The sequence below is a fragment of the Abrus precatorius genome, unplaced genomic scaffold (assembly GCF_003935025.1).
Source record: "Abrus precatorius isolate BTA unplaced genomic scaffold, Abrus_2018 Scaffold7, whole genome shotgun sequence".
Classification (NCBI taxonomy): Eukaryota; Viridiplantae; Streptophyta; class Magnoliopsida; order Fabales; family Fabaceae; genus Abrus; species Abrus precatorius.
Genome location: NW_020874417.1, coordinates 14168486 through 14185184, shown reverse-complemented (window position 1 = coordinate 14185184; position 16699 = coordinate 14168486). Strand labels below are relative to the sequence as shown.

At 27.6% G+C, this 16699-nt stretch overlaps 1 protein-coding gene across 1 annotated transcript; it reads right to left on the bottom strand.

Moving 5' to 3' along the window:
* Positions 1-210: 210 nt before the first annotated feature.
* On the bottom strand, positions 211-3355 carry LOC113872204. The gene has a single exon (XM_027509567.1). It carries the CDS (start codon positions 2678-2680, stop codon positions 869-871), a length of 1812 nt encoding a protein of 603 aa, XP_027365368.1. The 5' UTR covers positions 2681-3355; the 3' UTR covers positions 211-868.
* Positions 3356-16699: the final 13344 nt, after the last annotated feature.

The window sequence follows — 16699 nt, the reverse complement described above, 5'->3', positions numbered from 1 at the left end:
CAAAAGAAAATTATAGAATCTTGGGAGATTATTGCTTGTTCATCTTTTCGATATTCAACTTTCAGAAAGCATTTTTTTTAGAAGAGCAACGATGATCTAACCTATAAATGACAGCCTATAAGATATTGCAATCATAAAGACACAAAATATCAGCTTTGGGAAGTCAAAAATAGCAGACTAAATAAAGAAAATTATCAAAATATGCTATAAATCCAATACTTGTGATTTAATTTAAGAGTCTAAATCAGGAACAAGCATCTTTAATAGATTGATAACCAATAGACAGACAGCATCCATGTACAATGCTTGCCTTTTAGAAGTACTATCTGCAAAATTCAAACAACATAATCGTAAAGTCCCTTACTTCTTAGCAAGAGATAACAGTTTATAATTCACAGTATGCACTCATTCTTTGAATAGGCACTATGAATCACCTAGACAAGTTTAATGGAGAAGTATCTTACAGGCAAGAAAACTAGACCTTATGACTTGTACAAAACTAGAATAAAAATACATGCACCAATAAATCAACACCAGCTTCAAGATTAAGATACCAATACAAGTTTATGTGCTATTCATGACAACAATTCTAACAAAGCATACTCTATGCAATAAGCAATCTGTACATAAACATATTTACAAGTTCAGCCTGAACTTTTATGCCCCTTTATAAATATGACTGCTTATGCACTGCACAAGTCAAATTGTAAACAAATATAATTATACTTTGAGAGTCATTGACAATATTAATCGTCAACGTCCAAAGTTCAGAATTCCACATTGTGTTGAGATGATACCCTCACAAGATATTTTATAAATCAAGAAAATGGTCACCACCATATTGAAGATTTCAAAATTTAAAAGGTATTCAATTGAGAAAAGAAGCACCACATTGCAATTGCCACTCCATGCAATCTTCAAAATCAAAACTGCTTGCACAATCCAGTAGGGCATTTTGTTGGTGTTCATAACGACATATGTAATTCAACCCAACAAGAAGCTCACTGATTGATTCCTCAGTCTTTTCCCTGTCAGCAAAGAATAATGTCTGAAGTAGCAGAACATTTGACCGGCTAACAATTTGGTGTTGCTCAAAATTGCGCTCACTTTGCCATCTGATCATGTTATGGGCAAGTAGGGCAAGCCACCTGAGTATCCCATCAAGATTCTCCTTCCAGTCATGGGCAAGAGGGGCATCATATATGGCCAAATTCTTGACATAGGACTTCAGTTTGGCCTTAAGAGATAACCTTAAGCTCGTAGGTAGCATCTGATATAGATCATCCCTTGCTTCCTCACCAACTAAATGCGGGTAGCGAAGCAGCTTCTCAATGACAATTATGACATTAGCATAGTGCAATGCTAGAGCAGACCCTCCAAGAGTGGAAGGAGGAGCATAAACAGCTAACCAACTTCTGGGACCAAACGTAGAGCAACTTTGTACACCAGATTTGGCTTGTCTTAGATCACCAGTGAAAGGAACAACACTTTGGGCATGACTTAGAACACCAGAATGGCACACGTGCTCCTTTTTCATGCTATTATTCCCTATCCCGACACTGCGACAGCTACTGTATTGGTCCTCCCGATTGATAACATAACCATCATCGACATCATCAAATTTTGAAACTGAGCTACTCAAACTTAGGCATTCCATAAAAAGTCTCCCCGGACTAGTTCCACATGGAAAACCAAAATCTTCAGGTCGAAGAGACGCTAACTCACCTCTTCTCATATCTATCTGAGGCTTACTAGTAGTTCCCTTCCTCTCCACTGCAGCCATTCTCCCGACTGAACCCGAATGAGATCCATTTCTCTTGCTCTGATTGCGTTTCAACCTCTCAGAACTCGTCTGAACATTGATATGGCCAGACACAAACCCGCATTCGTTTTGCATAGCCGGTGAGCCCCCACCAAGCCCAAGGGCACTCTTCCTCAAAGCAGATTCGCCAAAGATCGCAGAAATCCGAGCATAAATGGTACAAACAGTCCTAGCCAACAACTCAACAACCTTATCATAGGTCTGATTCCAAAGGGAAATATCCTTAAGATGCCTCACATCTTGCTTCTGCCACATGAGTTTCTGCTCAAACGCCCTCCTACTCTCCTCATGCTGATTGTGCTGAAACTTCTTCACTGCTTGCTCCAACTCATTTAACACCTCCATTTCACTGTACAAATTCCTGGTAACATTAACATACCTATCCATTTTCCTCACCATTCCCTCCATATGCTTAACTAAGAACCCCAATTCCTTGACATCTATAACCCCACCAACAATGTCCCCATACACATGCTCAAACCCTTGCAAGGCAGGCTCAGAACACTTCTTCCCCAACCTAGAAACCACACTAGCAACCCTGTTCAACTCCTCAAGCTTCTCAGCCAAAGCAAGCTCAAGAAGATAGGCCTCGTCAGAGGAAACCAAATTCCTAACACCCTCTGAGCCCAAGATCTCATTTCTCAGCTTTGAGATCTCAGACTCTGACAGTGACTTGTGAAGGTGCACAGTTTTGGACATCACATTTGCCACTTCAAAAGAAAGAATACCTATCATTTCTTTGCTCTCTGACCTCTTGTGGTTCTGTTTTCTCTTTGTCAATGTTTCAAGAAGAAGGGCATGCTTCAGATTGGAACTTACCTGGTTACCCATCTTTACAATCCAAGCTTCTGCAACCATAGCTGCAGCCACACTCCTTCAAAAATCAGCTGCAGATTCAAAATGGGGTGTGCCAAAAAGCAAAAATAATAGCTTATTTTTTAAGAATTTTCAAAAAACAGGCAAAAATATGCAATCATTTCTTCAAAATGAAACTTTTATAGCCCCAAAGCTGAGGCCTTTGGGAAACCTAGAACAACCCAGAACAGTGAAAATTCATAAGAAGCTTTGTGAGGGAAATTGGAGAAAGACCCATGCAGGTGGAGAAGGGGAAGAAGGCAAGAGGTTGTGAAAGTTGGAAACTTTACATGAATTGTTTGATGGATATGGTTGTAAACAAGGGGAAGAAAATGATATAAATGGAAGGGATAGTGGAGGAGTCAGAGAGTGCCCAAGAAAGTTAAAACAGTGGCACAGAGAAAGGTAGTTGTTGGCATGATGAGAAGATGAAGGTTTAGCATGCGCCACAAAATTGAGCAGTAGCAGTAGCAGGCGTGGGAAGAGGGAGGATGATGGGTGTAATTGAGTAAGCTGCAATAGCAATAGCAATGGCAATGGCAAGAGAGAGAGAGAGAGAGAAAAGTGTGTTGGGGCCTGCAAGAGATGGAGAGGTGTTGTTTTAGAAGTTTGAGACTTTGTTTGATGATGGGTGTCTGGCTTTCAAAAAAGGGTAGCAGAATTTTAGAAAGTGAACTGTGGACTAAAGCGGTTTATAAATTTGGATGTATTTTAGGTTGGAGCTGCTCCATTCCAGTAATACGTTATTTTAGTTTATGGAATTAGAGGTATTTGTTAATTTAATTTCAAAAATTATAAATAAAAAGTAAATTTGTTCTTATAATTATTATAAATTTTAATTTATAAGTATTCCTTAATTAGTTTTCAAAATTATGATAAAAAAATCATTTCCCAAAATTATTAAAAATTAATTATTTTAATTCTTATAATTATAGACACTTGTTAATTTAATATTTTCAACTATTAAATAAATTTTTTAGTCTCTAAAGTTAACCTAAATTATCATTATAATCTTTAAATAATATAGGCTACTGTGAATTTATTTTTCGAAATTATTATAAAGAATTGTTAGTTCATTAAAAAAAAAAACCTTAAATATAACAGTGTAAATGTCAATACGGTGCATATGACTACTCATATTATTAAATATACTTGTATTTTATTAAAAATTTGATAAAAAGAAAAAAAAGAAAAAAGAATGTGTTGTTGATATCATTATTTTATCTTTTACTTTAACTGTAATCGAAAAGTTATTTTCGCACAAATTTTGTTGTCTTTTTAAATATTTGTCCATTCATTATTTTTTATCATATATAAGGTAATTTTATAATATTTTTATTTATGTCAAAATATTAGAATTACTCGTTATGCCATGTATATTTTGGTTTCGATATAACAATATTAGCAATTAACTTTGAAAATCAAAAAATAAAAATGAAAAATCTTAAATGAAGTTATAGTTCGAATAACAACACCTTTATTTTTATATCAATTTTAAAAAAAATGAAGTTATATCTTAACAACATCTTTTTACATGATTACATCATATTCAAAATTGTTAAGTTTTAATAAAATTAATTATTAATTATTAATTATTAATTAATGTTCTAATAGTCAAATCTATAAATATAATATTTATTTTTAAAAAAATAATAATCTTTTCATTTAATAAGTAGAATATTCATAAGTGGCTGAAAGCTTTGAAGCTAACTGAAAATAAGGATGAAACACAAAATAACAAGTTATCTGTATAGCATCTCTCTTGACCCTCTTTTTTCTTTTTATCAACAAAATCGTTTTGAATTGGAGTGACTTGCTTGTTTGTGATGCGGACCTATACTAGAAATTTCCAACCCAAAAACATGGAAATGCAGATGTGGAAAGATATTTTGATTTTGCTTAATTGGGGGGTCTTAAAAGTCAGAAACTGGGAAATTTTTGGAGCTCATTAAATTTTTTCATTATGAGGAAAAATGAGAATATTTCCATTGGGTTTAACTTGTGTTTCACGGGACGACTATTGTGCCAATTTTGAACTCATTCAATGAGTCACATTTTGGTGTTCGCAATTGTAAAGTGAATGGAATATAACGTTTATAACAACCGATCGCCTTTCATCTCTTGAGAAAGAGTTGCATAAATAGAAAAACAACCAAATAGAAAGTAAATCCAATTTAATTTTTTAATAATTTATTGTATATTAAGTTTTTTTTTTAATTCAAATTTAAACTAAGTTACGTATCCGAATGTAGTGAGTGAGTTTACTAAAAATTTTACATACAACAAAATTTAAATTCAAAACTTTACTTAAGTAATATTAAATTGTTTCTCACTTAAATTAATTTTTAATTTATATTAAATTTTTTAATAAATAATTAAATTTATATTTAAATAAACATGTATTTTAAAAGGCTAAAAAAATATCAAAATTATAAATTTTTATTTATTTAATATGATATTATAAGTATATTATGATTTATATATAAAAATATTTAATGTATGATATATTATTATAAAATTAATATTTTAATTAAGTCAATTTATTAGATCTAATAGACTTACGTCCTATCACATAGTTTAGGTTACTTTTATCCTTAATGTTAAGTATTAAATTTAAACACTTATAACATATTTAATAAATATTATTATGAATTATTTAAATAAATTATTTTGTTATAAGTATATATATATATATATATATATATATAATAATAATAATTTATTATTTTATTGTAATTTATTTTATTTTAGGTCAATGATTTTATGTGTAATTTTATATTTTATTTGAGTATTTTAAAATAAATTTTTATTTTATCATAATATTTATACTTTATTAGTTCATAAAAAATATTTAAAAAATAGTATTTTAGATAACATATTATAAATTATGAGTATGAGTATTGGAATTTAAATATCAACAGATGTGATGATAAAAGTTAAATTGTTACTCAACGACTACAAAAAATATGTAAAAGTAATATTTTAAAACACAAATATAAATAGGAATAATTTAGAAATTTATCTATCCTATCCCATTACTATCCCTAAGTTTACTTCATTTTCATTTAGTATACTTAGAAATTTATTCACGAAATATTCGTCCACTTGGAGAACTCATTTTGTGAAAAATATCTTAATGGTAAACCACTAATGAAAGCATTAAATTTGTACACTATTTTCATATAGTTACGCATTAACTTAAATATTAAAATAGTTTTTATAAAAAATTAATTTAAATATATTGATAGTGTAAAATTTGATTATGTTATCACTTGATTATAAATTACTATGTATGTAATAATTATTAATTTGTGTAGTAATTAATATAAAAAATATATCCATAATATATTTTAATTAATTGACAATATAAAAATTTTCACACTAACAATAAATCAAAATTAAACTGGGTATAAATACTCTAATTTTCCTGTTTGTATTAACCTAGCTACGGGATTCAAAGTCTTCAAGAGACTAAACTTAATTAATGTGGTCTCTTATTCAAAATTTATATTCAAATTAGAATTGACTTAATTGGAATAATAATAGTAATTGAAAAATATATAAAAACTACATAATAATTTTGTATACATAAAAGTCACAGAACATAAAACATGTTAAGAAAAAAGAGTTACTTTTAAAAACTCATTAATTCATAATATAAAGGGGGAAATTTTTGTTAAACTTGAGCACTTTTGTTATTGTGAATTTGTGATAAATTAATTTGAAAAATATTGTTGAAGGTTGAGGATTTTATGCAATAATAGTGGTTAGGTTCCCCAAATCCCAAGGAATTGGAAAGGAAAGTATAGAAAAAGTAAGTTGACAAAAGAAATGATTAGGGTGAAAAATGAAGAGGTTAGGACACCCACTATATGGAAAATTTGACTTCACCCTGCGTACATTAGGGGTGCTTTCTTCATACTTCCAATCCAACTAAACAAACAAACAATTAACGTTGGATCGGATATGACTTTTGGTCCAAAGAATGCGCGTCAATTTGGGGGAAATGACAATTACATTTTCGGGATACAACTTAGAAAAACACTTGCATATGTTTTTGTATCACAATTTTATTTTTTTATTAATATATTATTTTCTACCTTTATTTTTAAAAACTAATTTTAAACATATTTATTTAAAATAAAAAATTATCTTCTCCTTTTCTCCCTATATCTTTCTTTCTAAACAAACTCTTAAAATATTTTATGTTGTGAGTAATCATTTATTTGTAATTTATATTCTCTTCATAAAAAAATTTCTTCATTTTTATCAATTAAAATAAAACCGAGGACCTGTTTGATTGTGCTCTTTTTTTATACTCTCTAAAATTGTTTGTTATACAAACCTTGGAAACAATTTTCCAAAATAGAAGAACAATAAAATCCTGATTGTTTTGTCTTAAAAATATTTTTTTTTACACTTCGTTAAAAGTATCCAATTTTAGTATAAATTTATAATTGATATTAATTTAATTCACATCCTAACTATGTAATTAATTTTTCTCAACTTTAAAATACTTTAATCCATTTTTTTAATAAAATATTCGAGAAGCTTGCTTCTTAAATTCTGAGATTTTTCATTGACAAAAAAAAAAGTCAGATTTTAAAGTTTAAAAGAAGTTTAATTTATTTACGGGAATGTCCTTCAGGAACTTTCGTATTTACAAGATTCCCTCAACAAAAGCAACAAAACAAGGAAATAAGTTTCAGTTATTTACTAGAACTAAAATGTCAGTAATGAATCTTCAAATTTATAAATTTTGCCAACACACCAAAAAACTAACTTTTGAGAACACCTTTTAAGTGTTCCTTAATTCCTGTTTTAGAAAATAATAACGTCCAAAATATTATTTTTAAAATGCGTTAAAAACAATGATTCCAAAAATTTTCTTAGAAAACAGAAAACTATTTGTAGAAACAATAATTGTATTTCATTTTATTTTATTCAAAACTTTTAATAATTTAGATCTCAACTAAATCGAATTGAATTGAGGGGAGCTATTTAGGAAACAAATTATCTTAATCTATTTTTTCTATTTACAACATTCAGATTTAAAACTTTGTTTAAGAGATCCACTCATATTTACATATATTGATTGGAAGAAATCAATTTAACCATTGAAATTATTTTCTTTAACAGGGTTCGCCTTAACATAAAGTAAATAAAATTCTTTCTTTAATCTCAAAATATTTTACATGTTAATAATAATTTTTAATAATAAATTGTATTATTTTTTATGAGTAATTAAATATTTTTTAAAAAAATTTATTTTCTCTTTTACCTTATAATTTTAAATTTTTTTCATAAATTATATCTCTTATGATTTTAAATACTTTTTTAGTCTATATTTTAAAAAATTTCCCTAAATTTAATATACCATATACTTAATAATTATTTATATTTGTGTACCCATATTTATGGATGGTGTAGCCTTACCTTAGTCTATATTGTTGAATTAATTATTTAATGGGTAGGCTAAAACTTATATATATATATAACATCCACCTTTTCTTTTTCCAACTTTTCCTTTTAATATTCTTTCGCTCCCTTTTCTTTTTCAAATGAAACATCATGCTTTTTCCACAACCATAAAACATGTATGAAATGCATGAGATGAATAGAGAAACATAAAATGCCACGTTAATGTTTATAAAATATTAGTTTATGCCCATATGGTAATGTGAAAAGGATAAAGACAATAAATTGCCCATATCTAATGTCCCTTTCAGTTCATCCCTGTAGCCTGTGGCATATGACATTGGAGTGGTTTTGATTTGTTAAGAATAGTGTTTTCGATGAAAACTGACCAAACAAAATAATGAAATGAGAAAAGACCAAACGAGTGAAATTTGTCTAAAGTTCACCATAGTGGGATTTGGTGGTATTGTATTGTTTTTTTAATTGGGAAATGTTATTTCACTTACTTGATGACCAAAACCAGAATAACCCCTCAAACAAATGGATATTCACTCTGCAAAAGGGCAACCAAATAGTGACAAAAAGAAAGGTGGACCTAATACATCTATCTCTACATGCTTTTCCTCATCAATCATCGGTCATACAAGCTTTTGGGCCTTTTGCCTTTCTTTTGTGGCCAAAAATATTCCTAATCATGTGCCTTCTCGTGGGATCCATCCTATATATTGAGTTAGATGTGTGTAAATTTAAAGGCAATGTTATCAATAATAAATTAGTGTGCATGTCAAGTGTTCTAATCTTTCAGGTTAAATTTCAGTGTAAGTATGTAGCATCATTATATGGTTGTAATCATTGATGAAAGGAAACTAAAAATATAAGTAGAAAGAAAATTGACTAAATTTTGGAAGGGATTTGGTTAAATGGTGATTAGGAAGGGGAAAAAAAAAGAAGACAAAAATGGCATATAATGTTCAAAATGAAGTATGGACCATTTTCTTTACTTTTTTTTAAGAAAAAAATTGTAGCCTTCTTAGCTCTTATGTAAATTAGCTTTTGGGTTAGTTTGTACAAAGAGTGCTAGAAATATATTTTTAGTTAGTAATTAAAATTTATTAAAAAATATGTAAAAAATTATTAAATTATGAATAAAAAATAAGACTACATGATTTTTGTAATTTTTAATAAATTTTAGTTAAGAACTAAAAGTGTACACAAAAAAGTGCATTAAAAATTAATTTTCTATAATTTTTATAGTTAGTATCGTTATATTCTTTTGATGATGTTTAAATAATTATTTTAATAAAAAAAAATAAACTGTTAGATGTAATTATAATATATATATTTAAATTAATCAAAAGTATATATTTATTTTGAAATGCTATTTTCTTGAAAAATACAAAAAAAATAGTTTTATAATTTTAAAACAAGTAAGAACTTAGTTCATTGAGTGAATCATTTGTCGGTATCGTACCAAGCGTAACACATGTTAGGTTTTCATGTCTTGTAATAGATGATTGATGAAGACCGGATAACTATGAATTCCTTAGACTCACGCAATTAACATAGTCAACTGTATACTGATAAAGTTTAATACAGTCAGCAGAAAATTGAGTTCTTTAAGTATGTAAATTAATTTTTTTAATTACATATAAAAAATATAAATTTACTTAAAAGATATTCATTTTATAAAAGAATTAATCTCTAATTATTGATGGAAGAACAATTTAATTCACACCAAAAGAACATAATCGCATGACATAACCTGTCATGTAACATACAATATAAATATAACCCTAAAAGATGGGGAGCACAAATGGGTCCCATGTTCCTCTCTGTCTTTGGATAAATGTTCTAATAAAGTTGTTTTGTCAAGAAAGAGAACCTGACTTTACCTTGAGCTTATCAACTGGTATTTCAAAATGTTTTAGCTTTCACTTTCTTTTTGTCTCTCGTCACTGGGTTTTTTTAGTCCATGTCAATAAATAGATAAGAATTTTTGCGATTGAAAGCGGTTTAAATCATATTTAATTTCGCTTTTCCATTGCTTTTTACCTTATAGGAGAAAATAAGAATCCCATTTGCAATATATAATATTTTTTTATTCAATTTTCTTATTTATATTTTAACAACACAATGATTAATTTTTGTTTTCACTGATTCTCTCATATTAAATTGTTGAATTATAATCAATCCAAGGTTGCTTAGAGGATAGATGAAAGCAAATCAATGTTTCTGATCGGATAACTCTTATATTAAATTTTAAAAACAGTCAATTATTCAACAAACATTTAACCCTGTTATAGACCGAGATATCGAGCACGGAAAAGACAATACAATTTAGAGGAAAATATTTAACAGCATATTTTTTTTTATTTTAAAAAATAAAATAATATAATTCTAAATTCTCATTTTAATTCTTGTGTTAGTAAATATAAGATATATAAATTTTTAAAATATTAAGTTAGCTGTTAACTTTCATTTTTTTTATAGATATTTTAAGTTTTAAATCCAGACACCTTTAATAAATAGTAACTAAATAAAATTAATTATGTGACAAAAATTATGTGATATATGATATGATATATATTTTTATTTTATTTTAAACATTAAGATTATCACCTATCAAGTATTTTAGTATTTAAAATTATTATTAACAGACATTTTAGTTATTAATTTTTAAAACTTTTCATATATTTATCATTTTTTTCTTCATTTTTCTCCACTCAAAATTACCATTATAGCCCATAATATGTGTTTTTCACAGACAATAAAGTAACTATCATCCAACACTAAATGACCCAATTGAGTTGAAGTAGATATCAAGCTAATGAACATAAATTCATCAATCATAGAGGTGAAGTAAAAACATCCTTATTCATAGCTTGATCAAATAGAAACTTTGAGGTTATCTCACCATACTATGAATATCTATCAATTATACTAGTGAAAGAAGCAATATCTTTCTTAGGCATAACATCAAACACACCTTTAGCACAATTTAAATTTCTTACATTCTTAAACTCCTACATCATTGTGTTTCAATAAGCCACATTTCTCTACAACATGTTATTAAATAACTTCTTTCACTACTCTAACATCTCCGATAGTGACATACTTAACAACCATAATAATCTTATAAACCAAATTTCTTTAGGACATTTGATGAAACACATTGCAAGCATTTGTCAATCTCTTTATATTTATCATATACATATATCAATCAACCTGGTGTCAATGAAAATATCGTGTTTCACATTGCACCTAAATATAGACTCATGAACTGATTTTTTTTCAAAGACCTTGCACATGCTTGAATAGAATTTAAGGACAAAAGAGTAAGTATAACAATTAGGAAAGGCACCCTACACTTTCACGTGAACAAAAGCTAAGAAGGTATCAAAATAAGAGTTGAGATTGTTGCCTGTAAAAAATACAAATAATGACTGATAATAGTAGTTTCCAATAAGGGAGAACAAAGAAGAATAATGAATAAATAAAAAAATTTAAAAATTAGAGACTAAAATATTTATTAATTATAATCTCATGAACTAAAATTTTATAAATGATAATCTCAAATATTAAAATAAAATAAAAACATATAATATACTATAAATGACGTCATTTTTGTTTCTTAATCAATTATGCATATCACTTAATTTTATCGATAATATTTGAGTTTAAAGATTAAAATATCAAACAAAAATAAAAATTTGAGACTAATATAATACTTTTAAAAGTTTGAACATTAAAATATTTGATTTGACACTTATTATATCAAGAACTAAAATAAGAATTTAAACATATAAAGATAATATCAAAACTCTCTTACAAATATTCTTGGAAAATTTATATACATGAATTTTAGTTTTTGTATAACATATATAATTTAATTTAATATTGTATGTTATTAGTTTCAGAATATTTTGAGTTTTTATTGTTGAAAAGAAATAACTCTCATTCTGCTTCTCTCAATGTAGAAAAGTTCCATGTACATCAAGCAAATTTTAGTTTTTATTACTTTATTTTTTGAAATTATATTACTTAAATTTAATCAATCTGAAATTAAATGACTTTTAATATTAGAATTTTTCATATTTTTAATGTGAATTTTATTAGTTTAAATTTTGATACATTATGTCAAATTGATTTTTAAGGGCACATTGTATTTAAGGTCGATCTAACTTTGCCACGTGATTTTAGGACCAGCGGCAACCATGATCCATAAGCGAGAATTAATTTTAAACCTTTTAAATTTGTAAACACCACGTGATCTCTCACCTTAAAATAGTTAATTTACATAATTTTATTTCCATTATTTACCGGTCAATTTCAATAATTTTATCTCTTTAATTTGTTCTTATATAATAAAATAAAATCATCATTATTGATAATGATGTATCATATTTTTTTTTTCTTTAATTGTATACAACAGCGATCTTTTCACACACACATTGTCTAAATTTAAAAATACATATATCGTGTACAAGAAATTTGACTCGTATGTCCTAATTTTTTTTAATATTTATAAAATAGATATTTTTTTAATTAAAATCTTTCTATGTTTTGCTTCTTATCATGTGTGTTCATAAATTCATAATAAAAATCCCTTTCTTAATTTTTTGCCCTTCCCTTTGTGTTTTTCGGATTCGTCCTTGGAATGGAAGAATATTTTTGAAGTAATCTCGTAAGAGTTTATTTTGAATTACTTAACTCAGGAAAAAAATAATATTTAAAAATAAATTTTAATTTTTATGTAATATTAAAAAAACTGAAGAGTAAATTTTAGTAGGTTTAAAATTTTGTTTTAAGAAACATTGTTGAGGGGACAATTTTTTAAAAAATAATCACAAAGATTAAAAAAATTCACAAGAAAATTATGTGATAAATTTTTACTATAAAATGATATAGAAAAAATTACTCTAACCACACATTAATATATTTTGTTTCTAAAAAGCCTAATACTAATTCCTACACGCAGCATGTGACTGTTGCTGGAAAATTAGGTCTAGCTGAAGAAATTATGGTTCAGATTTATGTGAAAACTGAAAAGCGATTACTATATTTAATATCTAATTGTTCTTGGAACAAAATTACTTTTTATAAAATATAATCAAGTAAAAAGAAGAAAATATATTGGGCTCGGAAAAATACATAGTGATATCCTTCACCAGAAAGCCCAAAACACAGGCAAAGCTGATAGTGAGTTTGGGCTTTATCGTATATGGGCTGCCTAAACAAAAATTCAGATAACAACAAAGTAAATAGAAAAAAATTTATATCATGATGGTTTCACAGGAAATCTCTGTAAAGCCACTTAAGAATATGTAACATCACATTACTTGATATTTTCTTCTTAATATATATTTCATTATTGAGTAAAATTTTATGTTAGCTACCCAATAGTTTCAAGTTTGTGTCTTGAATAGCTTTATGCTCCACAACAGTGGTAATCTAGTTCGAGTAAAATTACCTCTTTCCAAAGATATTTTTGGTGTTGATAATTAAAGAAAACTTCACTAATAAAGATGGAGTTTCAATTATTTAATACAATCCATATAAAATTTGATTTTTTAACACAAGTTAAAAGAAATATGTTAAAAAATTAATAAATAGTAAGTTTTATTAAAAATTATATCATTTAATATTATTAATTTATTGAGATTAGAAAAATTGAATAATAAAATGTAGATTTTTAAGTTATTTCTGTGTATGTATTTGTGTTGATATTTTAAAATAAAATTTACATTTTAGATATATAACAACAATCCCTACCTTATTTGATGAATGTGAAGTCGTCCTCGTCCTCGTCCTCGTCCTCTCATAAGTGGAAAAATTTGTTAATTATTCTCTTGTGGCTACAATTTTAGTAACTGAGTTGTTAAACTTGTTTTTGACAAACTCATCATCATTTTGATTAAATTTTATAACGTTTGTCTAACGACTAATTGTTATATACAGTGATATAGCAAAATTGAAATTTCTTTTAATATGTAAGCATAAATACATACATATTTGTCATTACAAAAATGAAATGAACATTTATATTTTTGTTGTTTTATAATAATTTTTAGTGAATAAATTTAGAGTAATAAAAATTATTAAAAATTAATCTTATTACATATAAAAACTATTTCTAAAAAAATTACTATGATTATGGAAAATTATTTTAGATCTTATCCGTTTATGTTTTTTTTTACGTCTTTTATTTATTTATTAATTAATTATAGCCATGCCAACACTTATGGTCATGGAACTAACAATGAGGATAGATGGGATAGTTATAAAGTGGTACAGTTGAGTTTTGGACAGCTCATGATTTATTAAATTTAATTTATCAGTATTTTAAAATTTATTTAATAATTTAAAAAATTATATTATTACATATAACAACTATTAGTATTGGTCCATTGCTAATCCTAAATTACCTTATGCATCCTAGAGGATGGAAATGAAAATTTCTCATGTGGATTGGGGTGAATGCCAACTCTAAAGGAGTTGAGAATTTAGAAAAAAAAAATTGTTTAAACTTTGCTGTCATGACTGTAGAAGTAAAAAAAAAAAAAAAAAAAAAAAAAAAAAAAAAAAAAAAAAAGAAGAAGAAAGAAAGAAAGATCGAATACAGTATAAATTGATGAAGAAATGGAATTATGTTATTTTTTATATATTAGGGAAATATTTTAATAATAAAAATATTAACGGTTGAATTATATTATTTTGAATTGTATTGTTAAGTAGATAAAATGTCATTCAAAAAATTATTTAAAAAATTACACATGAAATAGCAAATATTTAGAGAGTAAGCAGGTTATTATTCACGTAAGTGTGTTTCCTTTACAGTTTAAAAATGTAAAATAACAAAAAAAAATATATAAAAATATCTTTTTCTTTCTTTATTTCATTTAGCATATTTTTGCATTTCTTACATTAAATTGAAGTTTTCATAAATATTTGTTATCTTTACTTTATATTTCATATTTTTACTATTCTGACTTTTGTCCATTATTTTGGCTATAACTTTTTCTGTAGATCTCTATTTTGGCTGATTCTTTTTACAATGGATTCCTAACTTCCTGGGCTTCAATTTGGATATATGAATCATGCTTTTTGAAGTTCAGAGCTATTTTTTTATTAATTTTTGAAGTTCAGACTTAAAACATACTTTTTATATTTAGGATTTTTACTTAGGACTTTTATTTTAATTACTTACAAAGACCTTGGCCCATTTATTTCTGTTTCCATTTAATACCAGTACATATATAGGTCAAAAGGTTGATTTTGAAACCTTTCTCTTTTCCTTTTCATAATTTCCCTTTCATAATTTCATTTTTTTAAAAAGACTTTTTCTTGCTTTTAAGAGAAAATCTTTTGAGAGAAAACCTTGCTAGATGCCATTAAACAGATTCCTAGGTATGCAAAATTTCTAAAGGAGCTGTGTACATACAAGAGGAATTTAAAGAAGAGGGCAATCCAAACAGTCTCATCCTTATTTCAGTCCAGCCTCTCACAGAAATATGATTATCCATACACATTCTCCATACTCTGCACTATTAGGGAAGCAACCTTTACTAATGTCTTGCTGAACTTGAGAGCTTCCATTAATGTCATGCCATCAACTGTGTATAAAATGCTACAATTGGGAGACTTAAAGCCAACCAATGTGACCATTCAATTGGCAAATCGCAGCATAGCTCAGCCTTTAGGAGTGCTTGAAGATATATTGGTAAAAGTCAACTAGTTAATTTTTTCAGCTGACTTCTATATTCTTGATATGTAGGATGAGAATTCTACATTGATTATAAGGAGACCATTTTCAATGACTGCAAGGACCAAGATTGATGTTCATACAGGCACATTATCCATGGAATTTGGAGAGGAAATAGTTCACTTCAACATTTTTGAAGCCATGAGACACCCAGCTGAAGGTCATTCTATGATTGTTAATCATTCTGCTTTTTTGATTGATGTTGTAAAAAATAATAAAAATATTGATGTAAGTAGATATAGGAGTAGATTTAGACATAGACTTTGAGTTTTTGTAGTTTTTACAGTTTTTTGATGTAGACATTGATGCATTTATGAGCTGTACCTGTGATAGTGGCGTGTGTGCCATCTGTGCTGAGATTGATACTGCTATATCCTCTGTTTCACCTTCCTCTTTTGCAAGTGCAGATTCTATTTCTATGGCTGCTGAAGTTTCGCAGTTTCTTTCATCATCCACACAACAACAGCCACCACTGAAGCTGAACCCTTTGCTAGACCATCTCTAATATGCCTATTTGGATATAGAGCAGAGATTTTTAGTAATCATTTCTAGTAGCCTTTTTGAGGACCAGGAGGAGAAGCTGCTAAATGTTTTGAGAGTGCACAAGAAAGTCATTGGCTAGACTTTGGTTGATATCCTTGGAATTAGCTCAGTCATATGCATGCATATGATTCTATTAGAGGATGAATCTAAGCATGTGAGACAACTCCAAAGAAGACTTAATCCCACCATGTAGTGAAGAAGGAGGTGACCAAGCTACTGATGGCTGAAATTATCTACCCCATTTCGGATAGCACATAGGTCTCACCTGTGCAAGTGGTGCCTAAGAAGTCTGGGATAAC

What these genes read in the sequence shown, in the direction of transcription:
- LOC113872204 (XM_027509567.1), bottom strand. Translation starts at nt 2,680, where the DNA reads ATGGTTGCAGAAGCTTGGATTGTAAAGATGGGTAACCAGGTAAGTTCC.